The following is a 19,519-nucleotide window of genomic DNA, read 5'->3' on the forward strand; positions in this document are numbered from 1 at the left end:
ATTTTTTTAGTTTTCGCGTTCAGGATGAGAGAAAGTTTTTTTTGACAAATTTGAAAATCTGTCAGACATTGTCCAAATTATTTTTTATTTCATGTCTAGACATGTGAAATGCATGAGCTATGGGAAAAAAAGTGAAAAAAAAATTTGGTATGATTTTTTCGTACTTTTCAGATTTTCTTAGTTTTCATATAAGGTTCGGGGTCAGGGTTAGGGTTAGGGTTAGGGTTAGGGTTAGGGTTAGGGTTAGGGTTAGGGTTAGGTTAGGGGAACATGATCTTTGGTGGAGTGGGTGACTGTGAGTGCACTGGCCGATTGGATCCAACCACACCAACAAGGAAGGGAATAGGGTATGAAAAGGTCAACTGTCTATAAATAAAATATGAAAATAAGTAAAGAAGAAAAATAAATAAATAAATAAACAAACAACTCATGAAGGGTTAGGATAGGGGGTGGCTAGGATAAGGGGTGGGGGGCTGGAGGTTAGGTTGAGGGATGGGGGTTAGGTTGAGGGATGGGGGTTAGGTTAAGGGGTGGGGATTGGAGGTTTAGGGATGGGGGTTAGATTTAGGAGTAGGGGTTGGGTTTAGGGATAGGGGCTGGGGTTGGCCTAAGGGTTGGGGTTAGGTTAAGGGGCTGGGGTTGGAATGTAGCCAAGTGGCTGGGGGTTAGGTTAAGGGGTGGGGGATAAGGGTTAGGTTTAGGAATGGGGGTTAGGTTAAGGGGTGGGGGTTGGGTTTAGGGATAGGGGTTGGGGTTTGGGCCAAGCAGCTGGGCGGGGTTAAAACTAGGGAATGGGGCTAAAAGAAAAAGAATAAAGCAAGTGCAAAAATTGGGGCTGGGAGTAAGGGATAGACTAAGACCAGGAAAAGTGCTATAAGTGCTAGAAATCAAAAAGTGCTATAAGTGCTAAAAATCAAAAGTGTAAAATTCATGAAAGAAACCACGACACTGCAGAAATAAAAGGTAAAGACATCTAAATTGTGTAAAGTGAAAATGAATAATAAAAAGTAAAAGTCCTGGGTTAGTCTAGGGGGAGTGGAAAAGATGGGGTGAACTGGGGTGGAGAACTTAATGGACTAAAAAGAGGGGGGGGGGGGGGGGAAAGTAATACAAAGTAATAAGGGATAAATAACAGATTTTATATATATAAATAAATAAATAAATAAATAGGACAGGACCTGGGAGAAAAGGGGAAGGAAAGATGTAGCTTTATTGAGAAACAGAAGGAAACAGAGGAGTGGATTAATTGAGACCAAGGGGGAAGAAAGTGTGAAGTTTATTTATCCAGCTCCGTTCTGCTCGTTGCCTCTGTGCTCGGGTCCAGCCGGGGTTGCTCTCGAGACCACAAATGCCAAGGTGTGCAGTGCTGTGTTGCTGGAAATGTGTAACTATATGGGTGGTGCGTGAGTTCCTAGAAATGGTGTATAGATGTTGTTTGAGTCTGGTTTTGATTGAGTGACCTGTTTCTCCTATATACTGTAAGTGACATTTATTGCATGTGATGATGTAGACAGCATTTGTGGTGTCTAGTGAGAGGGGTGTGTTAGGGGCAGAAAGGTGTGAGTGAAGGTTAGTGATGAAGTGTTGTGGTTTGAAGAAGGAGTCCTGTGGTGATGGCTTGAGTGGGGGCTTCCTAGAGAAACGTGATCTAATGAGGAGGTCTTGAAGGTTTTTGTTTTTACGGAAGGCTGAGATGAGTCTGTGATGTTGGAAGTGAGTGTGGGAGGACTGAAAGTGAGTGAAGTGTTGTTTGAGAGTGTGGTGCAAATGTGTGGTGGGTTGTGAAAAGGTAGTGACTAGTGGAATGAAAGGTGTGGCAGTGGGGTTGGGGTCAGGAGTGGGGTTGGGGGGGGCCATTATGGTGGGAGGAGAATTAGTGTCTGAGCGAGTGGGAGCAAGAAGGGTCAGGGTGTCGGTTTTAATTTTCCTTAAAAATCTTTTTGAGTATCCACGGGTGCGGAGGGCTCTAAAGAGAATTTCTATCGCTTCCTGGAGGTCTGTGGGAAAAGTGCAGATACGGTGGAAACGAATGATTTGAGATTTAATGATGCCTCGGAAAGTGTGTTTGGGATGGTAACTGGATTTATGCAAAAGTGCGTGCGTATCAGTGGGTTTGAAGAAAATTTTAGTACTGAGGGAACTATGTGTTGGAGTGGATGGTGTAAGAAAAAGTGTAGTGTCCAGGAAATTGACTGAGTGAAGGTCAATTGTGGATTTCAGTTTAATTGTAGTGTGGTGCGTGTTGAGTATGTTCATAAAGTCAGTGAATTGGTCTAGTGTGTGAGTCCAGGCGCCGATGATATCATCCAGGAAGCGATAGAAAAAGAGGGGTTTCAGGGGACATTTGGCTAAGGCTTCTTGCTCCCACTCGCTCATAAAGATGTTGGCATATGCGGGGGCGAATCTCTGGCCCATGGCAGTTCCATGGATTTGTAAAAACAGTTTGTCGTCGAATTCAAAGTCGTTATGGGTTAAGCAGATTTCTAAAAGTTGAAGTAAAGTATTGTCCGGGCGTGTGGGATCTGGAAATTGAGTAAACTTGTGCTGTACTGCTTGAAGGCCTGAAATGGTGTCTATGTTTGTATAGAGACTGTCAACATCGATGGTGAACAGGTAAGTATGGTTGGGAACTGCCATGGGCCGGATTTTATGTATGAAATCATATGTGTCTTGTATGTATGTGGGGTGTTTAGTGGAGAGGGGATTAAGAAAGTGATCTATGAAAAAAGAAATGTTGTAAGTGGTGGAACTACAATCTGACACTATAGGTCTACCAGGAGGGACTGCGAAGGGAATTGTCCATGAGTCAGGTGGCTTGTGGATTTTGGGGAGAAGATAAAAGGCACGGGGTCTGGGTTGGTCTGGTCCGATCAGGAAATCAAATTGTTTTTTGGTTATGGAATGATTGGTATATAGTGAGAGGACCAGATTGCGAACTTTTTCTTGTGCTTTGGGTTGAAGGGATTGAGTGATGGGTTTGTAATGGAGTGGGTTGGAAAGTTGCCTGTTGGCTTCTAGGAGGTATTGGTGAGTGTCTAGAATAACTATTTTGGAACCCTTGTCGGCTGGTTTAATGATGATGTTTGGGTTGTGGCAAAGTTGGAAAATTGCTCTTTTTTCTGCTGGGGAGATGTTGGGGTGGCTGGAGTCAAAAGGGCGGGAGAGATAGGTGGACAGGGAATGGAGATCTTGTCTAATAAGGGTACGTAGTCTCCCATCCACCTGGGAAGAGTCAGGTTCCCAGGTGGAGGGGAGAGTGAAGGGGACGGGCTCACGGTGGGGTTTGTGTTTAAAATGATCATGTAATTTCAAGCGTCTATGATAACCATGGATGTCCCTTCGCAGTCCCTCCCGGTCCTGGCTGGTGGGTGTGGGAATAAAAGAAAGACCTTTTTCTAGAAGTGCAGTTTGTACAGGGGAGAGAATAAGGGACTTGGACAAGTTGAGGATGAGGGAGTCAGTGTGAGGTGAAGTGTGATTCAGGGTGTGTGAGGGTGTGTCCTGATTTAGGGTCTGTGAAAGGTTAAATTTAGTTGTGTGCACCAGAAGTGGAGGATTTTGGAAGCCACTTCTGGGGTCCAGTGGATGTGATCAAGTGTGGTGGAAAATTGATCTGCTGGAAGTGGTTGGAGGTGGGGGAGGTGGGTGGTGATGTAGCGGTTAATCTCGGTGAGATTGTATTTGTAGTGTGGGTGAATAGAGGGGGAAAAGTTGATGACCGGGACATAAATGTTGGCGTTGGGGAAAACTTTGGTGGCCAACTTAAACATTTTGTGAAGTTGTTTGTTGGTGGTGGCCTTAGCATTGTGCTCTCTGTTGTTAGTACCCACCGACAGGACTAACAGCTCAACGGCTTCTTGTGGGGAAGTTTTCTCCAGTAAACGGTTCATGTGGTTGGCTGTGGCACCTGGGTAGCTGTCTATCTGTATGTTGGGATATGGATGAGGGGGAATACGGGCCAGATTGGAATCGCCTATGAATAATATGGGTTTGTTAGGTCTGATGTGCCACTCCTGAAGTCTATTGTTGGACCATTTGTGATAAGTAGGAGAGAAGAGGGGGAGAGAGAGAAGTGGGACTGTAGGAGTCCGAAGAAGAGGGGGCCTAGGGGACAGGGGTTGTGTAGAGTGTGGTGTAGGTGAGGGTTTGTGTAGAGGTAGGGGGGAGGGAGTAGGAGCCCCAGACAGTTCTACACCTGTGGAGGTGGAGGGCTCAGCATTGGGTTTTGTAAGCTGGTTAGCTTTTTTGTTTCCCTTGCTCATCATCACCCTTGATGGTTTGGACTGTCCTGGGTCTACCCCTCCCACTTGGGTGGAACCTGGTGGAGAGAGACATGGTGTTATATCCTGTGGAACCAAATGTGTTATGAGGTGGTTAGCCTGGGTGGTGTTAGTGGTGGCCGTGTTAGGGCGTTGGGTGATTGTGGGCTGACTGTTATAAGTGTGAGTGACAAGGGCTGTAACCTGTATGGTGGGTCTGTTTTTGGGTGGTGTAAGGGTAGGGGAGACCGGGAGAGTGTCAGTAGGGTGGGTGTTAGTGGGTGTAGGGTTAGGGTTAGTAAGAGGGTTTGGGGTGTCAATGGGAGAAGTGTCTATGGGTGTGGGAGTAGTGGGGGGATTTTTGGTGTGGTGTTGTGCGTTCTGAGTGGTGTGTGTGGTGTTGGGTGGGTGTTGATGGTCATCAGTATCTGAGAGTGTATCTGTCAGGTCAGGTGTGTTGATGGTAAAAGTGACCTGCTGTAAGTCAATGGAAGTGGAGAGTGAAGGGATGGATGGGGTGGTAAGTGTAAGTGTGGGATGTGGCATAACTCCCAAGTCCTGTTTAGGAGGGGGAGTAGGGGCCCTAGTGGGTGCAGGAAGAGGAGGGAATTCAGTGAGAAAAGAGGGGTCAGAAGAGTGAGTGGGTGTGGGGGGGTCCCTAGGAGTGGGGGTAGTAGTCTGGTGAGGGGGGGTGGGGTGTGTTGGTGTTGTGTGGGGGGAAGACTGAGGGTTGAGAAGCCGTTGAACTGTCTGTAAGGTAGTGGGTGACAGGCGAGTATGGTACCTCTTTCTGGCCCAGCCACTGGCAATCTGAAATGCCAGTGTATTGAAAGGGGAAGGGGTGGAAGTCAGTAGTGTAAGTTGTGTGTTATAGTGTTCCAGAAGGATGTCCATGTTGTGTTGCATCCAGTCTGATGTGTTCTGGTTGAGTAGTGTGCGTGTATGTTGAGTGGGTAGTGCTGGTTTAATAAATTGTGTAAGTTTGGCTACTTGTCTGGTCATACCTGTGGGGAAGAGGCCTGTCTGGAGTGCATGTGAAATTATGTGTTGGTGGTGAGTGACTTGAATCAGTTTGAAGTAGTGTTTGGATTGTTGTCGGGTGAGGGGATCTGGAGGTTGTGTGAGAGGACGTGTGTAGGGTCTGTTGAATGAGGCCATGTTGTATGTGTAATGTAGTGAGTGAGTGGAAGTGAATGTATGGAAGTCAATGTATGGAGTTGTGTAGTGTAGGGAGAAGAAAAGAAAGAAAACAAAACCAAAAAACCAAAAATAAAAAATGGGGGGGGCAAATATGTTGGAGGGGGGGAAAAAGGAATGGGGGCAGCTGGCTAGGGTTAGGGTTAGGGTTAGGGTTAGGGTTAGGGTTAGGGTTAGGGTTAGGGTTAGGGTTAGGGTTAGGGTTAGCCGCAAGGTGGTGATATTATGGAATTTTATGTCTAATTCCAGGAAATATTTGTCTCTTTTCAGGAAATTTTCCAACATTTTGACCGTATTTCCGAGGTTAGCGAATGTAAGTAGGTGCATCCCTTTACCTCCAATGAGGGCTTCTAAATCTCGCGCGCTAACTGTCGAAAAGTTGGAATTCCACATATTTAACTATTTTGCAACAAAATTGAATGGGAAAAATATGACAAAAACTTCTTCATTTGTGCTTCCCAAAAATGTAATTTTTTAAAAAAAAAAATGTGTTCTTATATTTTTTATTTAATCTAAAAATATTTAATGTAATACCATTAAATGGCCACAAGAGGTCACCTGAACTAAGTTTGATTTCCTGGAAGTTGATGATGTTTTTCTGGAAATATTAAGGTGGACTATAAAAGTCCAAGTTCTGGAATATCCCCTGGCTGCCTAAACGACTTTGGGTGCGCATTTCCCCACAGACATATTGTACAGAGTGCCTACCTGGATCTAAGTCGAAAAGGTGGAAGTTGGATGTCAATATTCCGGAATATCAACTACCCGACTGTCAGTGCTCATTTCCCCGCAGAGCTGCAGTGGAGGGTCCCTAAGTCAGAAAGGTGGAAGTTGGATGTCCATATTCCGGAATACCAACTACCCGACTTTCAGTCCTCATTTCCCCGCATACATGTTGTAGAGAGTGCCTACCTGGATCTAAGTCGAAAAGGTGGAAGGTGGATGTCCATATTCCGGAATACCAACTACCCGACTGTCAGTACTCATTTCCCCGCAGACCAGCAGTGGAGGGTCCCTAAGTCAGAAAGGTGGAAGTTGGATGTCCATATTCCGGAATACCAACTACCCGACTTTGGGTGTGCATTTCTCCGCAGACATGTTGTAGAGAGTGCCTACCTGAACCTAAGTCGAAAAGGTGGAAGTTGGATGTCCATATTCCGGAATACCAACTACCCGACTTTCAGTCCTCATTTCCCCGCATACATGTTGTAGAGAGTGCCTACCTGGATCTAAGTCGAAAAGGTGGAAGGTGGATGTCCATATTCCGGAATACCAACTACCCGACTGTCAGTACTCATTTCCCCGCAGACCAGCAGTGGAGGGTCCCTAAGTCAGAAAGGTGGAAGTTGGATGTCCATATTCCGGAATACCAACTACCCGACTTTGGGTGTGCATTTCTCCGCAGACATGTTGTAGAGAGTGCCTACCTGAACCTAAGTCGAAAAGGTGGAAGTTGGATGTCCATATTCCGGAATACCAACTACCCGACTTTCAGTCCTCATTTCCCCGCATACATGTTGTAGAGAGTGCCTACCTGGATCTAAGTCGAAAAGGTGGAAGGTGGATGTCCATATTCCGGAATACCAACTACCCGACTGTCAGTACTCATTTCCCCGCAGACCAGCAGTGGAGGGTCCCTAAGTCAGAAAGGTGGAAGTTGGATGTCCATATTCCGGAATACCAACTACCCGACTTTGGGTGTGCATTTCTCCGCAGACATGTTGTAGAGAGTGCCTACCTGAACCTAAGTCAAAAAGGTGGAAGTTGGATGTCCATATTCCGGAATACCAACTACCCGACTTTCAGTCCTCATTTCCCCGCATACATGTTGTAGAGAGTGCCTACCTGAACCTAAGTCGAAAAGGTGGAAGTTGGATGTCCATATTCCGGAATACCAACTACCCGACTTTCAGTCCTCATTTCCCCGCATACATGTTGTAGAGAGTGCCTACCTGGATCTAAGTCGAAAAGGTGGAAGGTGGATGTCCATATTCCGGAATACCAACTACCCGACTGTCAGTACTCATTTCCCCGCAGACCAGCAGTGGAGGGTCCCTAAGTCAGAAAGGTGGAAGTTGGATGTCCATATTCCGGAAAACCAACTACCCGACTTTGGGTGTGCATTTCTCCGCAGACATGTTGTAGAGAGTGCCTACCTGAACCTAAATCGAAAAGGTGGAAGTTTGATGTCCATATTCCGGAATACCAACTACCCGACTTTCAGTCCTCATTTCCCCGCATACATGTTGTAGAGAGTGCCTACCTGGATCTAAGTCGAAAAGGTGGAAGGTGGATGTCCATATTCCGGAATACCAACTACCCGACTGTCAGTACTCATTTCCCCGCAGACCAGCAGTGGAGGGTCCCTAAGTCAGAAAGGTGGAAGTTGGATGTCCATATTCCGGAATACCAACTACCCGACTTTGGGTGTGCATTTCTCCGCAGACATGTTGTAGAGAGTGCCTACCTGAACCTAAGTCAAAAAGGTGGAAGTTGGATGTCCATATTCCGGAATACCAACTACCCGACTTTCAGTCCTCATTTCCCCGCATACATGTTGTAGAGAGTGCCTACCTGAACCTAAGTCGAAAAGGTGGAAGTTGGATGTCCATATTCCGGAATACCAACTACCCGACTTTCAGTCCTCATTTCCCCGCATACATGTTGTAGAGAGTGCCTACCTGGATCTAAGTCGAAAAGGTGGAAGGTGGATGTCCATATTCCGGAATACCAACTACCCGACTGTCAGTACTCATTTCCCCGCAGACCAGCAGTGGAGGGTCCCTAAGTCAGAAAGGTGGAAGTTGGATGTCCATATTCCGGAATACCAACTACCCGACTTTGGGTGTGCATTTCTCCGCAGACATGTTGTAGAGAGTGCCTACCTGAACCTAAATCGAAAAGGTGGAAGTTGGATGTCCATATTCCGGAATACCAACTACCCGACTTTCAGTCCTCATTTCCCCGCATACATGTTGTAGAGAGTGCCTACCTGGATCTAAGTCGAAAAGGTGGAAGGTGGATGTCCATATTCCGGAATACCAACTACCCGACTGTCAGTACTCATTTCCCCGCAGACCAGCAGTGGAGGGTCCCTAAGTCAGAAAGGTGGAAGTTGGATGTCCATATTCCGGAATACCAACTACCCGACTTTGGGTGTGCATTTCTCCGCAGACATGTTGTAGAGAGTGCCTACCTGAACCTAAGTCGAAAAGGTGGAAGTTGGATGTCCATATTCCGGAATACCAACTACCCGACTTTCAGTCCTCATTTCCCCGCATACATGTTGTAGAGAGTGCCTACCTGGATCTAAGTCGAAAAGGTGGAAGGTGGATGTCCATATTCCGGAATACCAACTACCCGACTGTCAGTACTCATTTCCCCGCAGACCAGCAGTGGAGGGTCCCTAAGTCAGAAAGGTGGAAGTTGGATGTCCATATTCCGGAATACCAACTACCCGACTTTGGGTGTGCATTTCTCCGCAGACATGTTGTAGAGAGTGCCTACCTGAACCTAAGTCAAAAAGGTGGAAGTTGGATGTCCATATTCCGGAATACCAACTACCCGACTTTCAGTCCTCATTTCCCCGCATACATGTTGTAGAGAGTGCCTACCTGAACCTAAGTCGAAAAGGTGGAAGTTGGATGTCCATATTCCGGAATACCAACTACCCGACTTTCAGTCCTCATTTCCCCGCATACATGTTGTAGAGAGTGCCTACCTGGATCTAAGTCGAAAAGGTGGAAGGTGGATGTCCATATTCCGGAATACCAACTACCCGACTGTCAGTACTCATTTCCCCGCAGACCAGCAGTGGAGGGTCCCTAAGTCAGAAAGGTGGAAGTTGGATGTCCATATTCCGGAAAACCAACTACCCGACTTTGGGTGTGCATTTCTCCGCAGACATGTTGTAGAGAGTGCCTACCTGAACCTAAATCGAAAAGGTGGAAGTTTGATGTCCATATTCCGGAATACCAACTACCCGACTTTCAGTCCTCATTTCCCCGCATACATGTTGTAGAGAGTGCCTACCTGGATCTAAGTCGAAAAGGTGGAAGGTGGATGTCCATATTCCGGAATACCAACTACCCGACTGTCAGTACTCATTTCCCCGCAGACCAGCAGTGGAGGGTCCCTAAGTCAGAAAGGTGGAAGTTGGATGTCCATATTCCGGAATACCAACTACCCGACTTTGGGTGTGCATTTCTCCGCAGACATGTTGTAGAGAGTGCCTACCTGAACCTAAGTCAAAAAGGTGGAAGTTGGATGTCCATATTCCGGAATACCAACTACCCGACTTTCAGTCCTCATTTCCCCGCATACATGTTGTAGAGAGTGCCTACCTGAACCTAAGTCGAAAAGGTGGAAGTTGGATGTCCATATTCCGGAATACCAACTACCCGACTTTCAGTCCTCATTTCCCCGCATACATGTTGTAGAGAGTGCCTACCTGGATCTAAGTCGAAAAGGTGGAAGGTGGATGTCCATATTCCGGAATACCAACTACCCGACTGTCAGTACTCATTTCCCCGCAGACCAGCAGTGGAGGGTCCCTAAGTCAGAAAGGTGGAAGTTGGATGTCCATATTCCGGAAAACCAACTACCCGACTTTGGGTGTGCATTTCTCCGCAGACATGTTGTAGAGAGTGCCTACCTGAACCTAAATCGAAAAGGTGGAAGTTTGATGTCCATATTCCGGAATACCAACTACCCGACTTTCAGTCCTCATTTCCCCGCATACATGTTGTAGAGAGTGCCTACCTGGATCTAAGTCGAAAAGGTGGAAGGTGGATGTCCATATTCCGGAATACCAACTACCCGACTGTCAGTACTCATTTCCCCGCAGACCAGCAGTGGAGGGTCCCTAAGTCAGAAAGGTGGAAGTTGGATGTCCATATTCCGGAATACCAACTACCCGACTTTGGGTGTGCATTTCTCCGCAGACATGTTGTAGAGAGTGCCTACCTGAACCTAAGTCAAAAAGGTGGAAGTTGGATGTCCATATTCCGGAATACCAACTACCCGACTTTCAGTCCTCATTTCCCCGCATACATGTTGTAGAGAGTGCCTACCTGAACCTAAGTCGAAAAGGCGGAAGTTGGATGTCCATATTCCGGAATACCAACTACCCGACTTTCAGTCCTCATTTCCCCGCATACATGTTGTAGAGAGTGCCTACCTGGATCTAAGTCGAAAAGGTGGAAGGTGGATGTCCATATTCCGGAATACCAACTACCCGACTGTCAGTACTCATTTCCCCGCAGACCAGCAGTGGAGGGTCCCTAAGTCAGAAAGGTGGAAGTTGGATGTCCATATTCCGGAATACCAACTACCCGACTTTGGGTGTGCATTTCTCCGCAGACATGTTGTAGAGAGTGCCTACCTGAACCTAAGTCGAAAAGGTGGAAGTTGGATGTCCATATTCCGGAATACCAACTACCCGACTTTCAGTCCTCATTTCCCCGCATACATGTTGTAGAGAGTGCCTACCTGGATCTAAGTCGAAAAGGTGGAAGGTGGATGTCCATATTCCGGAATACCAACTACCCGACTGTCAGTACTCATTTCCCCGCAGACCAGCAGTGGAGGGTCCCTAAGTCAGAAAGGTGGAAGTTGGATGTCCATATTCCGGAATACCAACTACCCGACTTTGGGTGTGCATTTCTCCGCAGACATGTTGTAGAGAGTGCCTACCTGAACCTAAGTCAAAAAGGTGGAAGTTGGATGTCCATATTCCGGAATACCAACTACCCGACTTTCAGTCCTCATTTCCCCGCATACATGTTGTAGAGAGTGCCTACCTGAACCTAAGTCGAAAAGGTGGAAGTTGGATGTCCATATTCCGGAATACCAACTACCCGACTTTCAGTCCTCATTTCCCCGCATACATGTTGTAGAGAGTGCCTACCTGGATCTAAGTCGAAAAGGTGGAAGGTGGATGTCCATATTCCGGAATACCAACTACCCGACTGTCAGTACTCATTTCCCCGCAGACCAGCAGTGGAGGGTCCCTAAGTCAGAAAGGTGGAAGTTGGATGTCCATATTCCGGAAAACCAACTACCCGACTTTGGGTGTGCATTTCTCCGCAGACATGTTGTAGAGAGTGCCTACCTGAACCTAAATCGAAAAGGTGGAAGTTTGATGTCCATATTCCGGAATACCAACTACCCGACTTTCAGTCCTCATTTCCCCGCATACATGTTGTAGAGAGTGCCTACCTGGATCTAAGTCGAAAAGGTGGAAGGTGGATGTCCATATTCCGGAATACCAACTACCCGACTGTCAGTACTCATTTCCCCGCAGACCAGCAGTGGAGGGTCCCTAAGTCAGAAAGGTGGAAGTTGGATGTCCATATTCCGGAATACCAACTACCCGACTTTGGGTGTGCATTTCTCCGCAGACATGTTGTAGAGAGTGCCTACCTGAACCTAAGTCAAAAAGGTGGAAGTTGGATGTCCATATTCCGGAATACCAACTACCCGACTTTCAGTCCTCATTTCCCCGCATACATGTTGTAGAGAGTGCCTACCTGAACCTAAGTCGAAAAGGTGGAAGTTGGATGTCCATATTCCGGAATACCAACTACCCGACTTTCAGTCCTCATTTCCCCGCATACATGTTGTAGAGAGTGCCTACCTGGATCTAAGTCGAAAAGGTGGAAGGTGGATGTCCATATTCCGGAATACCAACTACCCGACTGTCAGTACTCATTTCCCCGCAGACCAGCAGTGGAGGGTCCCTAAGTCAGAAAGGTGGAAGTTGGATGTCCATATTCCGGAATACCAACTACCCGACTTTGGGTGTGCATTTCTCCGCAGACATGTTGTAGAGAGTGCCTACCTGAACCTAAATCGAAAAGGTGGAAGTTGGATGTCCATATTCCGGAATACCAACTACCCGACTTTCAGTCCTCATTTCCCCGCATACATGTTGTAGAGAGTGCCTACCTGGATCTAAGTCGAAAAGGTGGAAGGTGGATGTCCATATTCCGGAATACCAACTACCCGACTGTCAGTACTCATTTCCCCGCAGACCAGCAGTGGAGGGTCCCTAAGTCAGAAAGGTGGAAGTTGGATGTCCATATTCCGGAATACCAACTACCCGACTTTGGGTGTGCATTTCTCCGCAGACATGTTGTAGAGAGTGCCTACCTGAACCTAAGTCAAAAAGGTGGAAGTTGGATGTCCATATTCCGGAATACCAACTACCCGACTTTCAGTCCTCATTTCCCCGCATACATGTTGTAGAGAGTGCCTACCTGAACCTAAGTCAAAAAGGTGGAAATTGGATGTCCATATTCCGGAATACCAACTACCCGACTGTCAGTACTCATTTCCCCGCAGACCAGCAGTGGAGGGTCCCTAAGTCGAAAAGGTGGAAGGTGGATGTCCATATTCCGGAATACCAACTACCCGACTTTGGGTGTGCATTTCTCCGCATACATGTTGTAGAGAGTGCCTACCTGAACCTAAGTCGAAAAGGTGGATGTTGGATGTCCATATTCCGGAATACCAACTACCCGACTTTCAGTCCTCATTTCCCCGCATACATGTTGTAGAGAGTGCCTACCTGAACCTAAGTCGAAAAGGTGGAAGTTGGATGTCCATATTCCGGAATACCAACTACCCGACTTTCAGTCCTCATTTCCCCGCATACATGTTGTAGAGAGTGCCTACCTGAACCTAAGTCGAAAAGGTGGAAGTTGGATGTCCATATTCCGGAATACCAACTACCCGACTTTCAGTCCTCATTTCCCCGCATACATGTTGTAGAGAGTGCCTACCTGGATCTAAGTCGAAAAGGTGGAAGGTGGATGTCCATATTCCGGAATACCAACTACCCGACTGTCAGTACTCATTTCCCCGCAGACCAGCAGTGGAGGGTCCCTAAGTCAGAAAGGTGGAAGTTGGATGTCCATATTCCGGAAAACCAACTACCCGACTTTGGGTGTGCATTTCTCCGCAGACATGTTGTAGAGAGTGCCTACCTGAACCTAAATCGAAAAGGTGGAAGTTTGATGTCCATATTCCGGAATACCAACTACCCGACTTTCAGTCCTCATTTCCCCGCATACATGTTGTAGAGAGTGCCTACCTGGATCTAAGTCGAAAAGGTGGAAGGTGGATGTCCATATTCCGGAATACCAACTACCCGACTGTCAGTACTCATTTCCCCGCAGACCAGCAGTGGAGGGTCCCTAAGTCAGAAAGGTGGAAGTTGGATGTCCATATTCCGGAATACCAACTACCCGACTTTGGGTGTGCATTTCTCCGCAGACATGTTGTAGAGAGTGCCTACCTGAACCTAAGTCAAAAAGGTGGAAGTTGGATGTCCATATTCCGGAATACCAACTACCCGACTTTCAGTCCTCATTTCCCCGCATACATGTTGTAGAGAGTGCCTACCTGAACCTAAGTCGAAAAGGTGGAAGTTGGATGTCCATATTCCGGAATACCAACTACCCGACTTTCAGTCCTCATTTCCCCGCATACATGTTGTAGAGAGTGCCTACCTGGATCTAAGTCGAAAAGGTGGAAGGTGGATGTCCATATTCCGGAATACCAACTACCCGACTGTCAGTACTCATTTCCCCGCAGACCAGCAGTGGAGGGTCCCTAAGTCAGAAAGGTGGAAGTTGGATGTCCATATTCCGGAAAACCAACTACCCGACTTTGGGTGTGCATTTCTCCGCAGACATGTTGTAGAGAGTGCCTACCTGAACCTAAATCGAAAAGGTGGAAGTTTGATGTCCATATTCCGGAATACCAACTACCCGACTTTCAGTCCTCATTTCCCCGCATACATGTTGTAGAGAGTGCCTACCTGGATCTAAGTCGAAAAGGTGGAAGGTGGATGTCCATATTCCGGAATACCAACTACCCGACTGTCAGTACTCATTTCCCCGCAGACCAGCAGTGGAGGGTCCCTAAGTCAGAAAGGTGGAAGTTGGATGTCCATATTCCGGAATACCAACTACCCGACTTTGGGTGTGCATTTCTCCGCAGACATGTTGTAGAGAGTGCCTACCTGAACCTAAGTCAAAAAGGTGGAAGTTGGATGTCCATATTCCGGAATACCAACTACCCGACTTTCAGTCCTCATTTCCCCGCATACATGTTGTAGAGAGTGCCTACCTGAACCTAAGTCGAAAAGGTGGAAGTTGGATGTCCATATTCCGGAATACCAACTACCCGACTTTCAGTCCTCATTTCCCCGCATACATGTTGTAGAGAGTGCCTACCTGGATCTAAGTCGAAAAGGTGGAAGGTGGATGTCCATATTCCGGAATACCAACTACCCGACTGTCAGTACTCATTTCCCCGCAGACCAGCAGTGGAGGGTCCCTAAGTCAGAAAGGTGGAAGTTGGATGTCCATATTCCGGAATACCAACTACCCGACTTTGGGTGTGCATTTCTCCGCAGACATGTTGTAGAGAGTGCCTACCTGAACCTAAGTCGAAAAGGTGGAAGTTGGATGTCCATATTCCGGAATACCAACTACCCGACTTTCAGTCCTCATTTCCCCGCATACATGTTGTAGAGAGTGCCTACCTGGATCTAAGTCGAAAAGGTGGAAGGTGGATGTCCATATTCCGGAATACCAACTACCCGACTGTCAGTACTCATTTCCCCGCAGACCAGCAGTGGAGGGTCCCTAAGTCAGAAAGGTGGAAGTTGGATGTCCATATTCCGGAATACCAACTACCCGACTTTGGGTGTGCATTTCTCCGCAGACATGTTGTAGAGAGTGCCTACCTGAACCTAAGTCAAAAAGGTGGAAGTTGGATGTCCATATTCCGGAATACCAACTACCCGACTTTCAGTCCTCATTTCCCCGCATACATGTTGTAGAGAGTGCCTACCTGAACCTAAGTCGAAAAGGTGGAAGTTGGATGTCCATATTCCGGAATACCAACTACCCGACTTTCAGTCCTCATTTCCCCGCATACATGTTGTAGAGAGTGCCTACCTGGATCTAAGTCGAAAAGGTGGAAGGTGGATGTCCATATTCCGGAATACCAACTACCCGACTGTCAGTACTCATTTCCCCGCAGACCAGCAGTGGAGGGTCCCTAAGTCAGAAAGGTGGAAGTTGGATGTCCATATTCCGGAAAACCAACTACCCGACTTTGGGTGTGCATTTCTCCGCAGACATGTTGTAGAGAGTGCCTACCTGAACCTAAATCGAAAAGGTGGAAGTTTGATGTCCATATTCCGGAATACCAACTACCCGACTTTCAGTCCTCATTTCCCCGCATACATGTTGTAGAGAGTGCCTACCTGGATCTAAGTCGAAAAGGTGGAAGGTGGATGTCCATATTCCGGAATACCAACTACCCGACTGTCAGTACTCATTTCCCCGCAGACCAGCAGTGGAGGGTCCCTAAGTCAGAAAGGTGGAAGTTGGATGTCCATATTCCGGAATACCAACTACCCGACTTTGGGTGTGCATTTCTCCGCAGACATGTTGTAGAGAGTGCCTACCTGAACCTAAGTCAAAAAGGTGGAAGTTGGATGTCCATATTCCGGAATACCAACTACCCGACTTTCAGTCCTCATTTCCCCGCATACATGTTGTAGAGAGTGCCTACCTGAACCTAAGTCGAAAAGGTGGAAGTTGGATGTCCATATTCCGGAATACCAACTACCCGACTTTCAGTCCTCATTTCCCCGCATACATGTTGTAGAGAGTGCCTACCTGGATCTAAGTCGAAAAGGTGGAAGGTGGATGTCCATATTCCGGAATACCAACTACCCGACTGTCAGTACTCATTTCCCCGCAGACCAGCAGTGGAGGGTCCCTAAGTCAGAAAGGTGGAAGTTGGATGTCCATATTCCGGAATACCAACTACCCGACTTTGGGTGTGCATTTCTCCGCAGACATGTTGTAGAGAGTGCCTACCTGAACCTAAATCGAAAAGGTGGAAGTTGGATGTCCATATTCCGGAATACCAACTACCCGACTTTCAGTCCTCATTTCCCCGCATACATGTTGTAGAGAGTGCCTACCTGGATCTAAGTCGAAAAGGTGGAAGGTGGATGTCCATATTCCGGAATACCAACTACCCGACTGTCAGTACTCATTTCCCCGCAGACCAGCAGTGGAGGGTCCCTAAGTCAGAAAGGTGGAAGTTGGATGTCCATATTCCGGAATACCAACTACCCGACTTTGGGTGTGCATTTCTCCGCAGACATGTTGTAGAGAGTGCCTACCTGAACCTAAGTCAAAAAGGTGGAAGTTGGATGTCCATATTCCGGAATACCAACTACCCGACTTTCAGTCCTCATTTCCCCGCATACATGTTGTAGAGAGTGCCTACCTGAACCTAAGTCAAAAAGGTGGAAATTGGATGTCCATATTCCGGAATACCAACTACCCGACTGTCAGTACTCATTTCCCCGCAGACCAGCAGTGGAGGGTCCCTAAGTCGAAAAGGTGGAAGGTGGATGTCCATATTCCGGAATACCAACTACCCGACTTTGGGTGTGCATTTCTCCGCATACATGTTGTAGAGAGTGCCTACCTGAACCTAAGTCGAAAAGGTGGATGTTGGATGTCCATATTCCGGAATATCAACTACCCGATTTTCAGTCCTTATTTCCCCGCATACATGTTGTAGAGAGTGCCTACCTGAACCTAAGTCGAAAAGGTGGAAGTTGGATGTCCATATTCCGGAATATCAACTACCCGACTGTCAGTGCTCATTTCCCCGCAGAGCTGCAGTGGAGGGTCCCTAAGTCAGAAAGGTGCAAGTTGGATGTCCATATTCCGGAATGTCAAAAAGGTGGAAGTTGGATGTCCATATTCCGGAATATCACCTACCTGATTTTGGAAGTTATGATGAAAATGTGGAATCAGTTCATGGTGTTCTATTGGCCAATAGCCCTTGATGACATCATGCAGATGTTAAGTTTTTACTATAAAATACTCTGAAGCAAATATATATGACACAAATTGCAGTCTGTGAGGATTCCTCAAGATCCATGATCCAACCTGACTCAACGCAACAAATCATCAATGCAATAATGTCAGGTATGTGGGCTTTAACATTATGAACATTTATTACATGCATAATATTGTCTGATTCCAGGAATACTTTCAATCTAATTTTTAATGTCCACCTTTATTATGCAGTGCCAGGGAGGATGTTGGTGCGAGAGGTGCACCCCAATGAAGGCCACCTACAGCCACAGACCCCAATGAATAATGAAGAAAGATCCTGTAGGCAAGTGTGATTTTTATTGTTATACATCGGAACATTTTGCTTACTATGAATCTAGTGATTTTTTAAGTATTTTTTCTCTCTTACAGATGCTCATGTGATCCATTGACCGTGGCTACGATTTTACTGATGGTCTGCCTCGTTATGTTCATTTATGTGATCGTGATGATTCTGCTAATCAAAAATGGCATTCTAAAACTATGAAAGATTAGAACTCAACATTACAAATAAAAAACACATTTGCAGTTAACTTTGCCTGATTCTTTATTGAGTACTCCACTTTTCTGGATGCTGACATAGCCTTCCTGGAAACAGACATACCTGGAAATCTGTGATGTGCTTGTTATCTTTTAGGATTTTATGTTACTTTTCTGGATGCTGACATAGCCATCCTGGAAACAAACAAATCTGGAAATCAGTGAAATTCACATAATCTTATCTGGATGTAGATTTAGCCTTCCTGGAAATAGGCATACATGGAAAGCAATGAAATTCACGTGATCTTTATGGTTTTTATGTAATTTTCCTGGTTTGACATTGACAATCCATTCCTGGAAATAGACATTCCATTCCTGGAAATTGACATTCCATTCCTGGAAATAGACATTCCATTTCTGGAATTAAGCTCATTGGCTTGTCCAAATTAGAAGGTGTGGCTAACCATACCCCTATAAATTGAGAGGCTTTTCACCTCCTGTGTCATTTGTGAATTACAGCAATGAAGGTAAGACCATCTTTTTGGAAATTGACAGTCCATTCCTGGAAATTGACGTTCCATTCCTGGAAATAAACATTCCATTTCTGGAATTAAGCTCATTGGCTTGTCCAAATTCAAATTGAGAGGCTTTTCACCTCCTGTGTCATTTGTGAGATTACAGCAATAAAGGTAAGACCATCTTTTTGACAGGGATTTCAAGTGGTCTAGTCTATCTACTTAATAATTGTGGTACCATCTCAAGTAATTGATGTAGATTTTGTACAAGTAATATGCATAGGTTTTCAAAAATGTGGTGTTTTGTGAAGATGATGTGGCTTTACTGAATGTTAATATACCTTTGCGAGAAAAGTCATTTATGTCATTTTCCTGGATGTAGACGTAGCATTCCTGGAAACTGACCTTCCATTCCTGGAAATTGACCTTCCATTCCTGGAAACTGACAGTCCATTCCTGGAAATAAACATTCCATTTCTGGAATTAATCTCATTGGCTTGTCCAAATTCAAATTGAGAGGCTTTTCACCTCCTGTGTCATTTGTGAGATTACAGCAATGAAGGTAAGACCATCTTTTTGACAGGGATTTCAAGTGGTCTAGTCTAGCTACTTAATAATTGTGGTACCATCTCAAGTAATTGATGTAGATTTTGTACAAGTAATATGCATAGGTTTTCAAAAATGTGGTGTTTTGTGAAAATGATGTGGCTTTACTGAATGTTAATATACCTTTGTGAGAAAAGTAATTTATGTCATTTTCCTGGATGTAGCCTTCCTGGAAAATTACATACCTAGAAATCTGTGAGGTACTTGTTATCTTTTAGGATTTTATGTTACCTTTCAGGATGTTGACGTAGCCTTCCTGGAAATAGACACATCTCGAAATCAGCATTATTCACATAATCTTTAATGATTTTATGTTATTTTCCTGGATGTAGCCGTAGCCTTCCTGAAAATAGACATACCTGGAAATCTGTGAAATGTATGTGATCTTTCAGGATTTCGTTACTTACCTGGATGTAGGTGTAGCCTTCCTGGAAATAGATATACCCGGATATTAGCGTAGCTCATTTGAATTCTTGCACCATCTGGGGAAATTGATCAAATCATTATGCCTTTCCTTACC

The 19,519-nt window shown here is 46.0% G+C and overlaps 1 protein-coding gene across 1 annotated transcript; it reads right to left on the reverse strand.

The window, feature by feature from the left end:
- Positions 1–1,311: 1,311 nt before the first annotated feature.
- Positions 1,312–5,567, reverse strand: LOC121700832 (mucin-2-like). The gene is made up of 2 exons (XM_042084054.1): positions 4,573–5,567; positions 1,312–4,515 (listed from the first exon to the last, which is right to left on the reverse strand). Exons 1-2 carry the CDS (start codon positions 5,415–5,417, stop codon positions 3,507–3,509), a joined length of 1,854 nt encoding a protein of 617 aa, XP_041939988.1. The 5' UTR covers positions 5,418–5,567; the 3' UTR covers positions 1,312–3,506.
- Positions 5,568–19,519: the final 13,952 nt, after the last annotated feature.

The sequence above is a fragment of the Alosa sapidissima genome, unplaced genomic scaffold, assembly GCF_018492685.1.
Source record: "Alosa sapidissima isolate fAloSap1 unplaced genomic scaffold, fAloSap1.pri scaffold_103_ctg1, whole genome shotgun sequence".
Classification (NCBI taxonomy): domain Eukaryota; kingdom Metazoa; phylum Chordata; class Actinopteri; order Clupeiformes; family Clupeidae; genus Alosa; species Alosa sapidissima.

Excerpts from the sequence above, each read along its gene's own strand:
- LOC121700832 (XM_042084054.1), bottom strand. The coding sequence starts at position 5,417 with ATGGCCTCATTCAACAGACCCTACACACGTCCTCTCACACAACCTCCA. Across the intron at positions 4,516-4,572 it reads GACACTTCTCCCATTGACAC|TCTCCCGGTCTCCCCTACCC; the intron begins CCCAAACCCTCT and ends CCCTACTGACAC.